Source organism: Oncorhynchus mykiss, chromosome 24, assembly GCF_057628025.1.
Source record: "Oncorhynchus mykiss isolate SJ-2025 chromosome 24, ASM5762802v1, whole genome shotgun sequence".
NCBI lineage: Eukaryota > Metazoa > Chordata > Actinopteri > Salmoniformes > Salmonidae > Oncorhynchus > Oncorhynchus mykiss.
Genome location: NC_143045.1, coordinates 11402331 through 11416853, shown reverse-complemented (window position 1 = coordinate 11416853; position 14523 = coordinate 11402331). Strand labels below are relative to the sequence as shown.

At 45.7% G+C, this 14523-nt stretch overlaps 2 protein-coding genes across 7 annotated transcripts in view; one reads left to right on the top strand and one right to left on the bottom strand.

Annotated features, from left to right (window-relative positions):
• Positions 1-9174, top strand: part of LOC110503722 (MAP/microtubule affinity-regulating kinase 4) — a 68777-nt gene extending 59603 nt beyond the window's left edge. The window contains exons 16-19 of one of the 5 annotated variants that reach the window (XM_021582204.3): positions 1310-1392; positions 2983-3027; positions 3291-3339; positions 6237-9174. In XM_021582204.3, coding sequence (XP_021437879.1) covers positions 1310-1392; positions 2983-3027; positions 3291-3339; positions 6237-6570 — 511 coding nt within the window. In that variant the 3' untranslated portion in view covers positions 6571-9174. The remainder of the gene's footprint in view (positions 1-1309; positions 1393-2982; positions 3028-3290; positions 3340-6236) is intronic. The other 4 variants (XM_021582206.3, XM_021582207.3, XM_021582208.3 and 1 more) reach the window with 4 other exon arrangements.
• A 193-nt stretch (positions 9175-9367) lies between these two features.
• LOC110503723 (creatine kinase M-type) lies at positions 9368-13003 on the bottom strand. 2 transcript variants are annotated; one of them, XM_021582209.3, is made up of 8 exons: positions 12939-13003; positions 11687-11899; positions 11270-11424; positions 10966-11098; positions 10688-10859; positions 10424-10547; positions 10038-10227; positions 9368-9855 (listed from the first exon to the last, which is right to left on the bottom strand). In XM_021582209.3, the coding sequence occupies exons 2-8, from the start codon at positions 11874-11876 to the stop codon at positions 9677-9679; spliced, it is 1143 nt and encodes a 380-aa protein (XP_021437884.1). In that variant the 5' UTR covers positions 11877-11899; positions 12939-13003; the 3' UTR covers positions 9368-9676. The 2 variants fall into 2 exon arrangements, with proteins under 2 accessions (XP_021437884.1, XP_021437885.1); XM_021582210.3 differs by having other exon boundaries at positions 11687-11896.
• Positions 13004-14523: the final 1520 nt, after the last annotated feature.

Below are 14523 nucleotides of genomic sequence, written 5' to 3'. Positions count from 1 at the left end.
GAGGTGACGCTCTAGCAGGGGTCGTGCTGTGTGTAGGCTACTGTGAGTGTGTGTGAGTGACACGGGAACAGGGAGGAGGGAGGGAGAGGAGAAAAACTGGCAACCAACCAAGCCGACTCGCGCTATAGTAGACTAATAGCTACCATAGCTAGGTTATTTATCATCCAAAATGTTTACGTAGTACCTGTCTTGACTGCATCAAACCGGGAGGAGCTAGTTAAGCTAGCAGCTAGCTAGGCTAATTGGTGTTGCATGCTCTTTCTCGTCCCACAGTTACAAACAGCAACAACTCCATTCAGAATATAAATTAGCTGCCTACCTGTTGGCTCTTGGTCGTTGTAGCATATCCTTCTCCTTTAATTTTTAAATCCATAATTTTAATTCCATCTTCCATTGATTAGATATTTCCTAACCTTCGTCCCGAACAGAGGCTCTATGACTATAGCCTATTGTCGCTTTGATGACTTATGATTGACCAACAACAAGCTTACACGTGCCCCTCTCGTGAAAAGCAAAGAGTAGCAGCATCAATTATACAATTACTGTAGCAGTCGCGTTTGGATCTGTATGGGTCCTTCTGGAAAAGTCAGTTGAAATGACTCATACCCGTGACAATCTGATCTGACCCAGACCCGTGACATAATTTAGTGTTCTTGATCCGGAACCACTCGGGTCCTGGATCGGGTCTCGGGTATTCGGAGCCGTGAAGAACTCTAGCGTGTAGGCTACAGTGTTAGATAGTGTGTTAAGGACAATATAGTTAGGCAACTGTAGAGGAGGACAACACAAAGCCCAAGACAGGTGACAGTGACTTCCTCAATATGGAGAGCATTCGTCTTATCCCTAGAGACACAGTGGAGTCAGTAAGGTGTGTGTGTCTGGCCATCGGTACTCAGACTTACACTGCTGGAGGGTCCAAAATGCTTCTGACGTCCCCCTCTCTCACTCTCCTTAACCTGCATTGACTTTACTCAGGCTTACTTCCTCCTCTATTAACCACAGGCTTCAAACCCCCCACTTACCCAGTTCACATCTCCCTACTTCCTACTACACTCTCTCTCTTGGTCTTGGCTGTTTTTTGGGGAGGTGCTTCATGTTTTTTTCTGTTTCTTAACTACTTTACTTTTCCTTGTTAACTTTACTTTTTCTTGTTAACTTTACTTTTCCTTGTTAACTTTACTTTTCCTTGCCAATCAGCTGCAATCTTTTATCCTTCTTTCCCCCCCTTTATCCATATCTCGTTCTCTCTCTCTGTCTTTCTTTCTCTGTCTCTATGTTTCTCTTTATTTCTCTCTCTTCTTCCTCGTAGGGTCAATCTTGACCCCTCTAAGCGTCCCAACTCAAACAAGTCCGTCTCGGGCTGCACTCTTCCGCAGGGATCAAAAACAGTTAGTAAGTTCTTCTTCCCATGTTTCTGGCTCCTTCTCTCTGCCTGCCTGTCAGTCTGTCTGCCTGCCTGTCTGCCAGTACCTCCAACCCCTCGCACACTCCCCTCTCATTCACTGCCTCAGTCTGTGTGCGCCCTGTCTGTTGTCTGGGTTCAGTACAAGAGCGCACTCTAGAGGCCACAGGTGACACAGCATACCCTTGACAACAACAGAACAACAGCCAGCAAGGACCCTGCTTTCCAAAGGCTTTTAAAATGAGTGCAGGCTTATACATTCTTCTTGTATTTTCAGTTCAAATAAAGGCAATTGGTTAATGGATTTATTATTGTATGGATATCTACCAACTGATTGTGGCACTTCAAACAATAATACATGATTGGACATGAAACATTTCTTTATTCTTATCTTTGAAAATCAAAGGGGTCTGATGTGGCTTTGGACTCTACGGGCTGTTCTTTACCTTCTCCTAAAGCTTTAGGGTGAGTGGTGATGACCTCACCACTCATTGTGCAGTTGTATGCTGTCCAGTTGTAGTTTTGAACGCAATTGTAAGACGGTGACTCATTTAATGAACTCCATATATTCCTCGCGTTGTTAAAACACCCTCAGTCTCAGAGCCAGTTCTGTGAAGCTGTTTCAGTGTTTTTGGTTAAGCCTACCTACCTCTTTGCCACAACACAACGGTATCACAAAGCCAAGGAGGCACAGATTGGTACAGTTTTGTTTGTAAGGAGCTGCTGCCATGCGTCCTTAGCATTGCTGACACTTTAAACCAGGATTAGTTGCTTAATAGAGCCTTAACGGGATCCTCTTCACAGTCCCAGCCAGAGGCACAGGCTTGTCATTCCTTATCCTCCCTCCACTCCTCTCCACTCACCATGGGCTCCACTCACTCCCTCTCTCCCAGAGAGAGATTTGACCCAACATGGTAGCCCAGACGCTATCCCACTGGCAGGTTTTTTTTAAGACACTCGACAGCTCAGATCTCTCCACTATCCTGTTAGATGGAGATTTTCTAGAATGAAACCTCTAGTCCTTTCAAGAAACACCTAGTTTCTGGAAAGGCATGTGGTTTGCCAGGTTCTTGGAGATGACATTTGAAATGGGAAGGTTACGAACATGGGCGACACTGTTTGTGGTGCTTGAACAACAGCGCCCCCTTGTGTGTGTTAGATGGATGTGTAATGGGACATCTCAAAACCTGTCCATACTTTAGTGGTAGTAGACATTACGCGAACACCATGTGCTTTCATATGCTTTTTGTCCGAATTTATGGTACACATGTTCTACAAACCCACTGTCACGCATTGCAAGCAGTAGAAGCTTTCTAGTCTCTTGGCAGACACCCAAACCTGCCCCCAGTCCTTTTCTCTAAAATAGCTTTCTAGTGTGGCTTCAAAGTGTATGTTTTTATTTATTTCATTTCCTTGCATTTCGGAAGGTTGATGTCACTCTGGCTCTGATGAGTTGATGTTGGTGTTGTGGTTGATGTTGCCTTGCTGAGGGAAGCATTGGAATAGGAAGGGGAGGGAACAAGGGATATTTCTCTATTGGCTGATTCATTCCTAACACGCACCTTTGTCTTCCTCTTGAGGGTCACAGACGAACCTGAGAGAGTCTGCAGATCTCCGGTCACAAGGTGAGTGTATTCAATACAGTATGTCCCACTGTGATGAGAACCTCTTTAATTACTGGCCCAAGATCAGTTTCCCCAAATCCAGTTGTAACCACATTCATTATGATCACACAATGCAAAACTGACCCCAGACCCGTTAGTTAGTTGTGATGGATATCAATCAAAGACATTCTTTATCACTCCATGTCTGCCCACCATTGGGCAGTATGACAGCTCCAGGACCAGTAGTTACTAAAGGCATTTCTATTCTCTCCCTCACAATGTAGCCTCGGCTGCACAGTCTCTGGTCAGACAGTCTCTGGTTAAATCCAGCAGGTAAAGCTCAGAGCATGGGTCAATGCAGCATTAGCTGTAAATGCCCTTGGTGTGACTCGTAGATAGTAGATGTGGTACCCTGTGCTAGATGCCTGTGATTGAGTGCCTCTCTAATTATTTTCTGAAGTAGGCTCCTCGGTGTGTGATAATAACAATTTAAACTCTCCATCCTTTGACATGAACCTCATTCTCACTTACTCAAATTACTTGAATAAATTAATAAATACCCATAATGTAGACATGCCGAATACTTACGGAGCTTCCATTTCATAACTTCCCATCTTAGTTGTGTTGTGTTGGTGGTGTGTGGTTATAGTTGGTAAGTCATGCTGTTGAACTTGCCTATGTTTCCAAGAGTAGTAGTACTAGTACTAGTGTTTGGTATCCTGGCTATGTCCACCCCTAAACCTACACCTACATACACAGCAGATGTGTTTTTGCTAACTTGTGACTGAGCAAGGTAAGATACCACCTCAAGCTGATTCTGTGTCCCACCAGGACAGCATTCCAAGGAAACATTTCTGCTTTAAAATGTAAATAAATCCCAACTTAAATTAGCTGTGCAAACCACCAGGGCTGGGCTCAATTTCATTTCAATTCAGGAAGTACACAGAAATTCCAATTTTCTTCAATGCTTTTCGATGAGGATTTTTTAAATTAGAATTGGAATTTGTTTAATTTCTGAACTTACTGAATTGAAATGGAATTGACCACAACCCTGCCATCCAAAGACACCTCCAGAAGTACTAATGTAATGATAAGAATATACAGTGCATTCGGAAGGTATTCAAACCCCCTTACCCTTTTCCACATTTTGTTATGTTACAGCCTTATGCTAAAATTGATCAAATATTTTTTTCCCTCATCAATCCACACACAATACCCCATAATGACAATGCGAAAACAGGTTTTTAGAAATGTTTGCTAATTTATTCAAACAAAAAAACAGAAATACCTAATAAAAACATAAGTATTCAGACACTTTGCTATGAGACTCAAAATTGAGGTCAAGTGCATCCTGTTTCCATTGATCATCTTTTAGATTTTTCTACATCTTGATTGGAGTCTACCTGTGGTAAATTCAATTGATTGGACATAATTTGGAAAGGCACACACCTTTCTATATAAGGTCCCACAGTTGACAGCGCATGTCAGAGCAGAAACCAAGCCATGAGGTCAAAGGAATTGTCCGTAGAGGTTAGAGACAGGATTGTGTCGAGGCACAGATCTGGGGAAGGACACCAAAAAATGTCTGCAGCATTGAAGATCCCCAAAAACACAGCAGCCTCCATCTTTCTTAAATGGAACAAGTTTGGAACCACCAAGACTCTTCCTAGAGCTGGCCACCCGGCCAAACTGAGCAATCGGGGGAGAAGGGCCTTGGTCAGGGAGGTGACCAAGAACCCGATGGTCACTCTGACAGAGCTTCAGAGTTTCTCTGGAGATGGGAGATCCTTCCAGAAGGACAACCACCTCTGCAGCACTCCACCAATCAGGCCTTTATGGTAGAGTGGCCAGATGGAAGCCACTCTTCAGTAAAAGCTACATGACAGCCTACTTGGTTTGCCAAAAGACACCTAAATGACTCTCAGACCATGAGAAGCAAGATTCTCTGGTCTAATGAAATCAAGATTGAACTCTTTGACCTGAATGCCAAGGTCACATCTAGAGGAAACCACCTGGCACCATCCTTATGGTGAAGTATGGTGGTTGCAGCATCATGCTGTGGGGATGTTTTTCAGCGGCAGGGACTGGGAGATTAGTCAGGATCAAGGGAAAGATGAACCGAGCAAAGTACAGAGAGATCCTTGATGAAAACCTGCTCCAAAGTGCTCAGGACCTCAGACTGGGGCGAAGGTTCACCTTCCAACAGGACAACGACCCTAAGCACACAGCCAAGACAACGCAGGAGTGTCTTCGGGACAAGTCTCTGAATGTCCTTGAGTGGCCCAGCCAGAGCCCGGACTTGAACCCGATCAATCATCTCTGGAGAGACCTGAAAATAGCTGTGCAGCGACGCTCCCCACCTAACCTGATAGATCTTGAGATGATCTGCGAAAAGGAATTGGAGAAACTCCCCAAATACAGGTGTGCCAAGGTTGTAGCATCATAATGTAATCGCTGCCAAAGGGTCTGAGTACTTATGTAAATGTGATATTTCCGTTTTTCATTTTAATGCATTTGCAAACATTTAAAAATATAAATGTTTTTGCTTTGTCATGGGGTATTGCGTGTAGATTGATGGGGGACTGTTTAATCCATTTTAGAATAAGGCTGTAACGTAGCAAAATGTGGAAAAAGTCAAGGGATCTGAAAACTTTCTGAATGCACCAAGCATACATCATTGAGTGGGGCAGGACTGTAGCCTGGTCTAATGAATGAGGTATGATGGTGCAGCATCACTTAGAATGCTGTTGCCTTGAAGAACACGTGTCCTCAAAAAGGTCAAATTGTGTTGTTGACTTGCCTAACTTGTGTTGCTGCCTAATATTCAATTTTATTGCGCTTTGGTATCCTCTGAATTGTGCACCACATATTTATTTTTCTAGAATTGTCTAAATTATGGCAGCATTTTAAGATGGCGATGCAGCTTGTGTGTGTTGTGGATGCTACATCCACTCTTCAGCGAAGACTGTTAAAAACTTTTTCTATACTTTAATTTCTATTGGCCTTGTTATCTATTTTAATGAATTTCTATTGCTGTTGATAAATTAAGAGTAGTGGCTGTTAAACCAAACCCTATATGATACTAATCTATTTCTCCCCTGTCCCCTTCTTCCCTTCCACTCACCCACATTAATGCATCGGCTCACCCACACTCCACCTGCACCCTCTTCTGTCATTCAATCTCTCACCCCCACTCACTCCCCCACTCCCCACCCACTTTGCCCATGCAGTCGCCATCTACCTGGGCATCAAAAAGCGGCAGAGCCCCGGACCCCCCGATGCGGCTGGGATGTGAGGGTGCGGAGCCCGCGGGACCCGGCGGAGGTGGTGCTGGCACTGCGCGAGGCGGCCCAGGGCTGCGGCTGCCAGGTCCACCTGGCTGGGCCCTTCCTGCTCTCCTGCACCCACGGGGCGGCTGGCTCACGCGTGGCCTTCGAGGCTGATGTGTGCCAGCTGCCCGCAGGCCCCGCCGAGACCAGCGGCGTGCGCTTCAAACGGCTGTGGGGGGCGCCGCTCGCCTTCCGGGACATCGCCACAAAAGTGTCCAAGGAGCTGGAGCTCTGAGGGCGACAGGGGGTGGGGCAGAGGGCTTCTACACTGGACAGACTGACCGAGGGGGCGGGAGAAGGAGACGGGCAGAACCCGCTACCTCCACTGCCAACCTCGCCTCACCCCCGCCAAAGACCCACTTCTGGTGCCACACTGACACGCAGACACACAGGCACGGATGGTCCGGGCCCGCCACTCACAGACCTATGACCTACAAACCCTGCTAAGGCACCTCAATATTATGTGAATCTACGGAGTCAAGCAGTTATTTTTTAATTCCATATTTGCAGATGAAGATATTTTTCGTCAATGTCGTTATGATTATATTTGTTGTCGTTCCTTTTTAACAGCTGCTATTTAAAAGGTTTTTTAATTTAGTTGTTCTTGTTTTCGCTTCAATGAGTGATTGACGCAGACTGAATGCATATTTAAGAAACAAGGGACCAGCCCTTTCCTAGACAGACCTCCAGGCTATAGAGCAGGGTTGTCAAACTCATTTTGCCCTGGAGGCCGCATTCGGTCTTCAACAAGGTCCGGAGGGCCGCACTGAAAATTTGTTATATTTCTTCGCAGTCAATTTTCCCAAAATAGTCCTCTACCCATAGTTGTTTTTAATGATTATGCTCTAGCTTTAGACTATCTAGCTTTATTTGGGAGATTATGAACAAGCTGGACACAGTCAATAAACTGTATGAATGTAGGTCCATTATATTATAATTTCTACACAGTTTCAATTTGGTTGTAGTTATTTTAAAGTATACCATTGTTCTGTTTTGTTTTACTCAAACCTGCGGGCCAGATTGGACCCCCTCGCGCACCGAATCCTGCCCGTGGGCCAGATTGGACCCCCTCGCGCACCGAATCCTGCCCGCGGGCCAGATTGGACCCCCTCGCGCACCGAATCCTGCCCGTGGGCCGTATGTTTGACACCCCTGCTATATAGGGAGACATGCAGAAATGCAGAGACGGACAACAAAAAAACAATGCTGTAAAACAAAATGCCAGATTCTTGTGCCCATCCATCGCGTCTGCTCAATTCTGTAAGGCCCCCTCTGCTACTCTCGTCAAGTTTCATTTTGTGTTTTGTATATACCGGTATGTTGGTTACCAATGAGCAAAGCTGTCTGACTTCAATGTCCAAAACGGAGTAGGCGAAGACTGCTCTTCTGAGCCACTAACCCTTTGATTTTCTGCGTTTCAGCAGGTAATGTACACAGGCATTCTACACGTTCTTCTGGGAGCATTTGGTTTAGCAATATCACCTCTTCAATTGTATTTCCTCTTAAATGGTACAGCACATCCCCCAGGCCAAGATTCCAAACATGATTTGATATATATAAGCTATAGATAGATATAAGCGGTGTTTAGTATAATGTTGGGGAACATCATTTGTCACATTTCAAGGAATCTCAATGGATCACTTTTTTGTATAAGATGACCCAAGATCGCGTAAAAAAGGAGAATTGGATCAACTCCTAATTTTCTGCTCAAAAAGAATATAGTATCATTGATCACACAGACTATAACAACTACAGCGATGCTTGTTGAATTGCATTCAGTATTTCAATTGGTCAGCAAAACAGGCGTTATGTAGTCGCTTCCCTTCTGGTAACCAATCAGCCTTCTGTATTCCTGAGTGACGTATGAGAGTGAGGTTGGTAGTTTAGAATGTGACCCTGGGTGACGTTGTTGAAATCAACCCTGACACTCTTCTATAAATGAAGCACGCTCCCAAGCTCCTCACAATAGATCCAAGTCAGGTAGATAGTCAAGGCCTGAGTGAGTGACTGTTTGTCACTGGCTTTGGTTTGCACCAATAAACAGTAATGGTCCTTGTCGCCTGGCAGTGGGTCACAGCAGCAGAGATGCCAGAACTTCATTCCCAGTTGGTGCAGTGAGCTGCAGTGGGCTCTTCTAAAGCCCTCAGAACCATGTTTCTATTTTCTCAGCTCAGACTGTTGGTGTCGCTGAATGTTCCTCAACCTTTCTTGTTTGCTGAAAGTCTGTCTGGTCTTTAAATGGCTCAAAGATTCATCAAGAGTGGATGTTCTCATTACAGAATGTGTTTGTCACTGTTCCAGTATGATGACATCTCTACAGTATGTAATATCCCAGTTATATTCCGTAACCTGTGACACCCCTGACCATCTTCGCCAGCCTGCCCACACTGGACTGCCTGCCCAACACAATCTTCAGTCGTTTTCAAACTCCACAATTTTCCACCTTATTCCTTTTGGCAAAATGTATATTGCACACGTGTATGGCAGTATTACATAGTAATCCAGGACACTACTATGACTTCAGTTTGCCCGTTGCAAGGAATCATGGGAGTTTTTAGTTGCAACAGGTGGCCACAAATGTCTTAAAATGTGAAAGCTGTGATTTAGGGCAATTCTTTTGCAACTTTGCCCAAAATAGGACCTCTTGCCCAACAATTCCCATCTGTATTGCTAAAAGCTTAGGACCATGCTTCAAGAGTAGGAAGTAGTTGTGCGTTTGAAGCCGTCGCTGTTATCGATAAAACAGGGTGCAACTATGGAAATGACTGAACTGCAGTCCTGCATGTCTCCTGAGGAAAATTGTATGAAGCAAAAATAAATTTCTCCTTTCAAATTCTGACATTTTGGATCAAGTTTATTTTTGTTCTCAGTGGGGTTGATGTGGTGTCAATAGATGACAGATTGGTCATGTTATGTTTGTTTATTGTACCATGGTTTTAGGGCATTTACGAGGCTGCTGTAGCGTGTGCACGTGGTGTGGGTGTGCATGTGCATGCACCGTGTGTTTCGAGACCATACATCAGACAGTGGGGTTGATTAACTGGGCCTTGTTTTATTTGCTCAATACATTTTACAACCAAAACAATGATTTCAAGATTAGGTGCATACACAAAGTAATGGCCCATGGCACTAGACTATGCGATGGAAAGAGCGGGAGAGATGGAAAGTGACCGTAGGAAGGAGAAAAATAAATGATGAAGAGAAAGAATGAAGGATGGAAATAAAAGTTGGATCAGAGTGGAGTGTTTTTAGGAAATGTCCAGGGAGGCAGTCTCCTGCCCGCGTAACGACAAGGCTAGTCATTTTTATTATACAAAAAACACTGAAGCACAAGTACCGCTTTACTTCTGGGCGGGGATCATGCCATCGATGGCCTCTCCCTTCTCCAGCTTCTTCTCCATCTCCACCATGAGCTTGACGCCATCCACCACCATCTGCACCTGCTCCACCTCTGAGGAACCCAGACGATCAGCGTTGGAGATGTCGAAGATTCCACCCACGGAGGCCGTGTCCACACCACCTGCAGGCAAAGAGGTCAAAGGTGAATCTTCATAATCCTCTACACTGGTACTCAATGATGTACATGTCAGGTTAAATATGGCTTGGCTCGTCACCTCAGAGATCCATATGTAATGGCAATGTAATTACATTCTATGGACTATTGCATGAAGACTGTAAAGTGAGTTTGAGAGTAGCTCGTACCTGTGCCGCGCTTCTGCAGACGCAGCCTGGTCAGGATCTCCTCAAACTTGGCGTGTGTGCTCAGCTTGGGCAGCTTGACGTGCACGCCACCGCGCAGGCCAGTTCCCAGGTTGGAGGGGCAGGTCAGCACGTAGCCGAGATGCTCGTTCCACATGAAGCCATGGTTGTGCTTCTTGAAGACCGCCTCAATCTGCACAAGGTGGAGAAAGACAGGAGACGAGAATGTTCCGGTGAGTGCGTTTTCAGGTGAGAATAGCCAACCGAAAGTGATGTGTGTTCGACTACTGACTATAAGAAAAGCCAGCTGCCATCGTTGTGAACGAACAATAAATAACACTCTAGGTATTGACAATGTGTCAGTCCTGTAGGCTATGTGGCTAGCCTACCTTCTGCAGACCAACGCAGAAGCGTCTGAAGACCTCCTTCATGTTGCCTCCCTTCTCCATGGAGATGACACGCAGGTGATCCTCCTCGTTCACCCAGACCAAGAAGCTCTTGGCATCGTTGTGCCTTCAGAAAGGAGGAAGTGCGTATTACATGACACACCACTATGATACACCATGGGACATACTGTACATACATTATCTGGTTTCACAAATGTTATTGTTTTGGTTCGGGTATTGGTATGGACCTATGTCCTGGGAACTTACCAGATTCCTCTTGCGTCTGGCCAGTCACGGGCCATACCAGCGGACAGCAGCAAGGGGGAGACGGGCTTGTCAAACAAGAAGTGGTCGGCGATCAGTTGATCCTGCTCGGCATCGGTCATGGCGTTCAGGGGGTAGTACTTTCCCTTGAACTCACCATCCAGTGTGGCCAGGGCTGAGGGGAGAAAGACATACACATGAGATTGACATGGTCGTACTCCAAGGCAGCACAGCTGACCCTGATTTATAGTGCTGATTTTACTGAGTGCTTAGACACTTACCCTCAATGGACAGTTTCTCAACCATTCTGCGCTCGCCACGGCTGTTGTGGGGGGGCAGGGTGTATCCCTTGATGCTGCGTCCGGTACGCACACGGCTGGACAGGACATAGGCGGGGTCAAGATCATCACCTCCCTGCAAACGGGGAAATTAATGTTATTTCACTCTAGACATATAACTCATTCAAATGCTGTCTAGTCACCACAGTCCACTGCAGCCTTATATATTAGCTAAAGAAGATCAAGCTTGCAAAAGGAGAAACGCCAATGTAGAAATGTGATTGTCATGACCACTTTCTTCACTCACCTTCAGGTTCTCGAAGTTGAGGTCGGTCTTGTGCTTGTCGGTGGGCTTGTAGCCTCCGTGACGGTCGGAGATGATGGGGTCGAACATATCCTTAAAGACATCGTAGCACTCTTCATCACCAGCAACACAGCCGACGGTCATGATGAAGGGGTGTCCTGCAGACAGAAAGAGAATAAGTGAGAACTATTGCCACAGGAAAACTACATGTGACAGGCTAACAACAAAGTGCACTACCAACAAAGTGCACGAGCAACAGTCTCATTTTTCATGCCAATAGTGTATACGTTAATATCACTAAAAATATTTTGCTTTGAGGTGCCCTTATCAGCCACCAATCAGAGCTGATCAGGACATGCCTATCCTGTGACCTCACAGGGCCCTGACGGGTCTTCCTGTGTGTGTGCTTCCGAGTCTTACCAGGGTTGTCCACACCGGTCTGGGTGCAGTCGTCCAGGGTGAAACCGGAGGGGGTAGACTTGCTCCTCAGCTTTTTGTACATGTCCTTGGTCAGCACCTTGGCCATGTGGTTGTTGTGCAGGGAGAGGTCTGGGAACTCCTCTACATCAGAGAATTTCATCTTATAGTCATTATGGCAGTTCTTCGTCATGATTGCAGCTCTCTTTTGTCCTGCTAAAAGAAGGGGGGGAAGAAGTGTGAATATATGTAGGATGATCTGGAACACAGTAACGAAAGCCCTCCCAACTAAATATTCAAGAATGGCGAAAGAAAAATATCTTGGTCCCTAGCAACAGAATTGTGCCACAACTGTCCTAGCAGTGGCCTAACAAAGCAACACATACCACTGGGTTTTGCAGTACTGAGTCTCCTAGTGTCTTATCTATCAGTCTCCTGACCCCCTCCAGCCACCGTCTCATAATTCAACAGAGTGACAGGGGTGTGATCTACGTGCTGTATGCACTTAGCAGCAGAAGGTATTTTTAGACCAGGCCATCCACCCTACACCCTCTTGCTGTGGCTATACTCTGACCCTGGCATGCAAGCCACCTTCCCATTCCTTCAAGGGAAACACCATCACTGGAGCCTAGTCTGGCTACCCCCCAGTAGGCGGTACCAGAGAGTTCCAGAGACTGACTTGATTCATTCTCCGGTCATTAGCACAACTGACCTACATATCAGAATGAATAGTATCGCAGAATAAAAACATCAGAACTACAAACATGCTGAGGAACAATTGCAGACATTATAGAAATGCAATACTTCACATTGCATGGTTTTTTTCTGCAAAATATCTAAAATGACTCGGTGTCATCTATAGATCACCACTGGTAACAAATCAACCAGCCACTGTTCTGGGACTATCCTTCCTCTACAACAGCCATTAGTGATCATTGCTGTTTTCAAACCAGTGCTCTCTTTTACGACCAAAACTTAACAAAGTTACAGTTTGCACTCAAGAGGATGATGAGTAAAAACGCATAAGTAGTAATATGTCTTCCATTTTAGGAAACGCTGCAAGAAAATGAAGAGGGGTCCAATGCAAAAAACAAGAATAACCCATTTCAGGATTCCAAATGGTGCAGCGACGGAGAGGTTTGAATTGCCTAGTGTTTGTTTAAAATTCCTCTTTTCTTTTTGTGCTGTTTTTCAGGAGTTCTCCTGATTTCTACTTAAAGCCATTTTCCAGAAGCTCGCTGCCTAGTAGGTTTACCTGCACAGAAGAAAAGAAGGAGGTAATGTTCCTGGGATCCACCAAAGCCAATATAGGGGTTGCCCAACTTTGACAGGTGTTAAACCTTAGCTTATATACCCAGACCTTTGCACCCATTGGCTGGTTTGTCTCTGAATTCTCTCAATCGATTGGACAGCCACAACCCCCGATGTCCAGTTGAGTTTCTAAAAGGCAAGAACTTACATCACAACACCCGAGACGGTATAACAGCTGTGCCTACCCCCTGAACGGCAACGTCCCCCTCCTCTTATTAGCTAGTTGAGGTGGAGGGGGTTGAAAGACACAGTTGAAGTAAAGCGACAGTTGTAAAAAAAAAAACATTTCTCCATGGACACTTATGTAAGTGTTCACACTGAGAGATTGAGGGATCCTGGGGAACAAATAACTACTAAACTCAGCAAAAAAAGAAAGGTCCCTTTTTCAGATCCCGGTCTTTAAAATATCATTTGTAAAAATCAAAATAACTTCACAGATCTTCAGTGTAAAGGGTTTTTAAACATTGTTCCCCATGCTTGTTCAATGAACCATAAACAATTAATGAACATGCACCTTTTGGAACAGTCGTTAAGAAATTAACAACTTTCAGACGGTAGGCAATTAAGGTCACAGTTATGAAAACTTAGGACACTAAAGAGGCCTTTCTGCTGACTCTGGAAAAACACCAAAAAGAAAGATGCCCAGGGTCCCTACTCATCTGCGTAAACGTGCCGTAGGCATGCTGCAAGGAGGCATGAGGACTGCAGATGTGGCCAGGTCAATAAATTGCTATGTCCGTACTGTGAGAAGCCTAAGACAACGCTACAGGGAGACAGGACAGACAGCTGATCATCCTCGCAGTGGCAGACCACGTGTAACAACACCTGCACAGGATAAGTACATCCGAACACACACCTGCAGGACAGGTACGGGATGACAACAACTGCCCGAGTTACACCAGGAACGCACAATCCCTCCATCAGTGCTCAGACTGTCCTCCGCAATAGGCTGAGAGGCTGGACTGAGGGCTTGTAGGCCTGTTGTAAGGCAGGTCCTCACCAGACATCACCGGCAACTACGTCGCCTATGGGCACAAACCCACCATCGCTGGACCAAACAGGACTGGCAAAAAGTGCTCTTCACTGACGAGTTGCGGTTTTGTCTCACCAGGGGTGATGGTCAGATTTGCGTTTATCGTCAAAGGAATGAGCGTCACACCGAGGCCTGTACTCTGGAGCGGGATTGATTTGGAGGTGGAGGGTCAGTCATGGTTTTGTCTCACCAGGGGTGATGGTCGGATTTGCGTTTATCGTCAAAGGAATGAGCATTACACCGAGGCATGTACTCTGGAGTGGGATTGATTTGGAGGTGGAGGGTCTGTCATGGTCCTCCACCTGTAATGTTCATCCTTCGACGATAAAAGCGAATCTGATCATCACCCCTGGTGAGACAAAACCGCGACTCGTCAGTGGAGTACTTTTTGCCAGTTCTGTCTGGTCCAGCGACGGCGGTGTATCACAGCATCATTGGACTGAGCTTGTTGTCATTGCAGGCATTCTCAACGCTGTGCGTTACAGGGAAAACATCC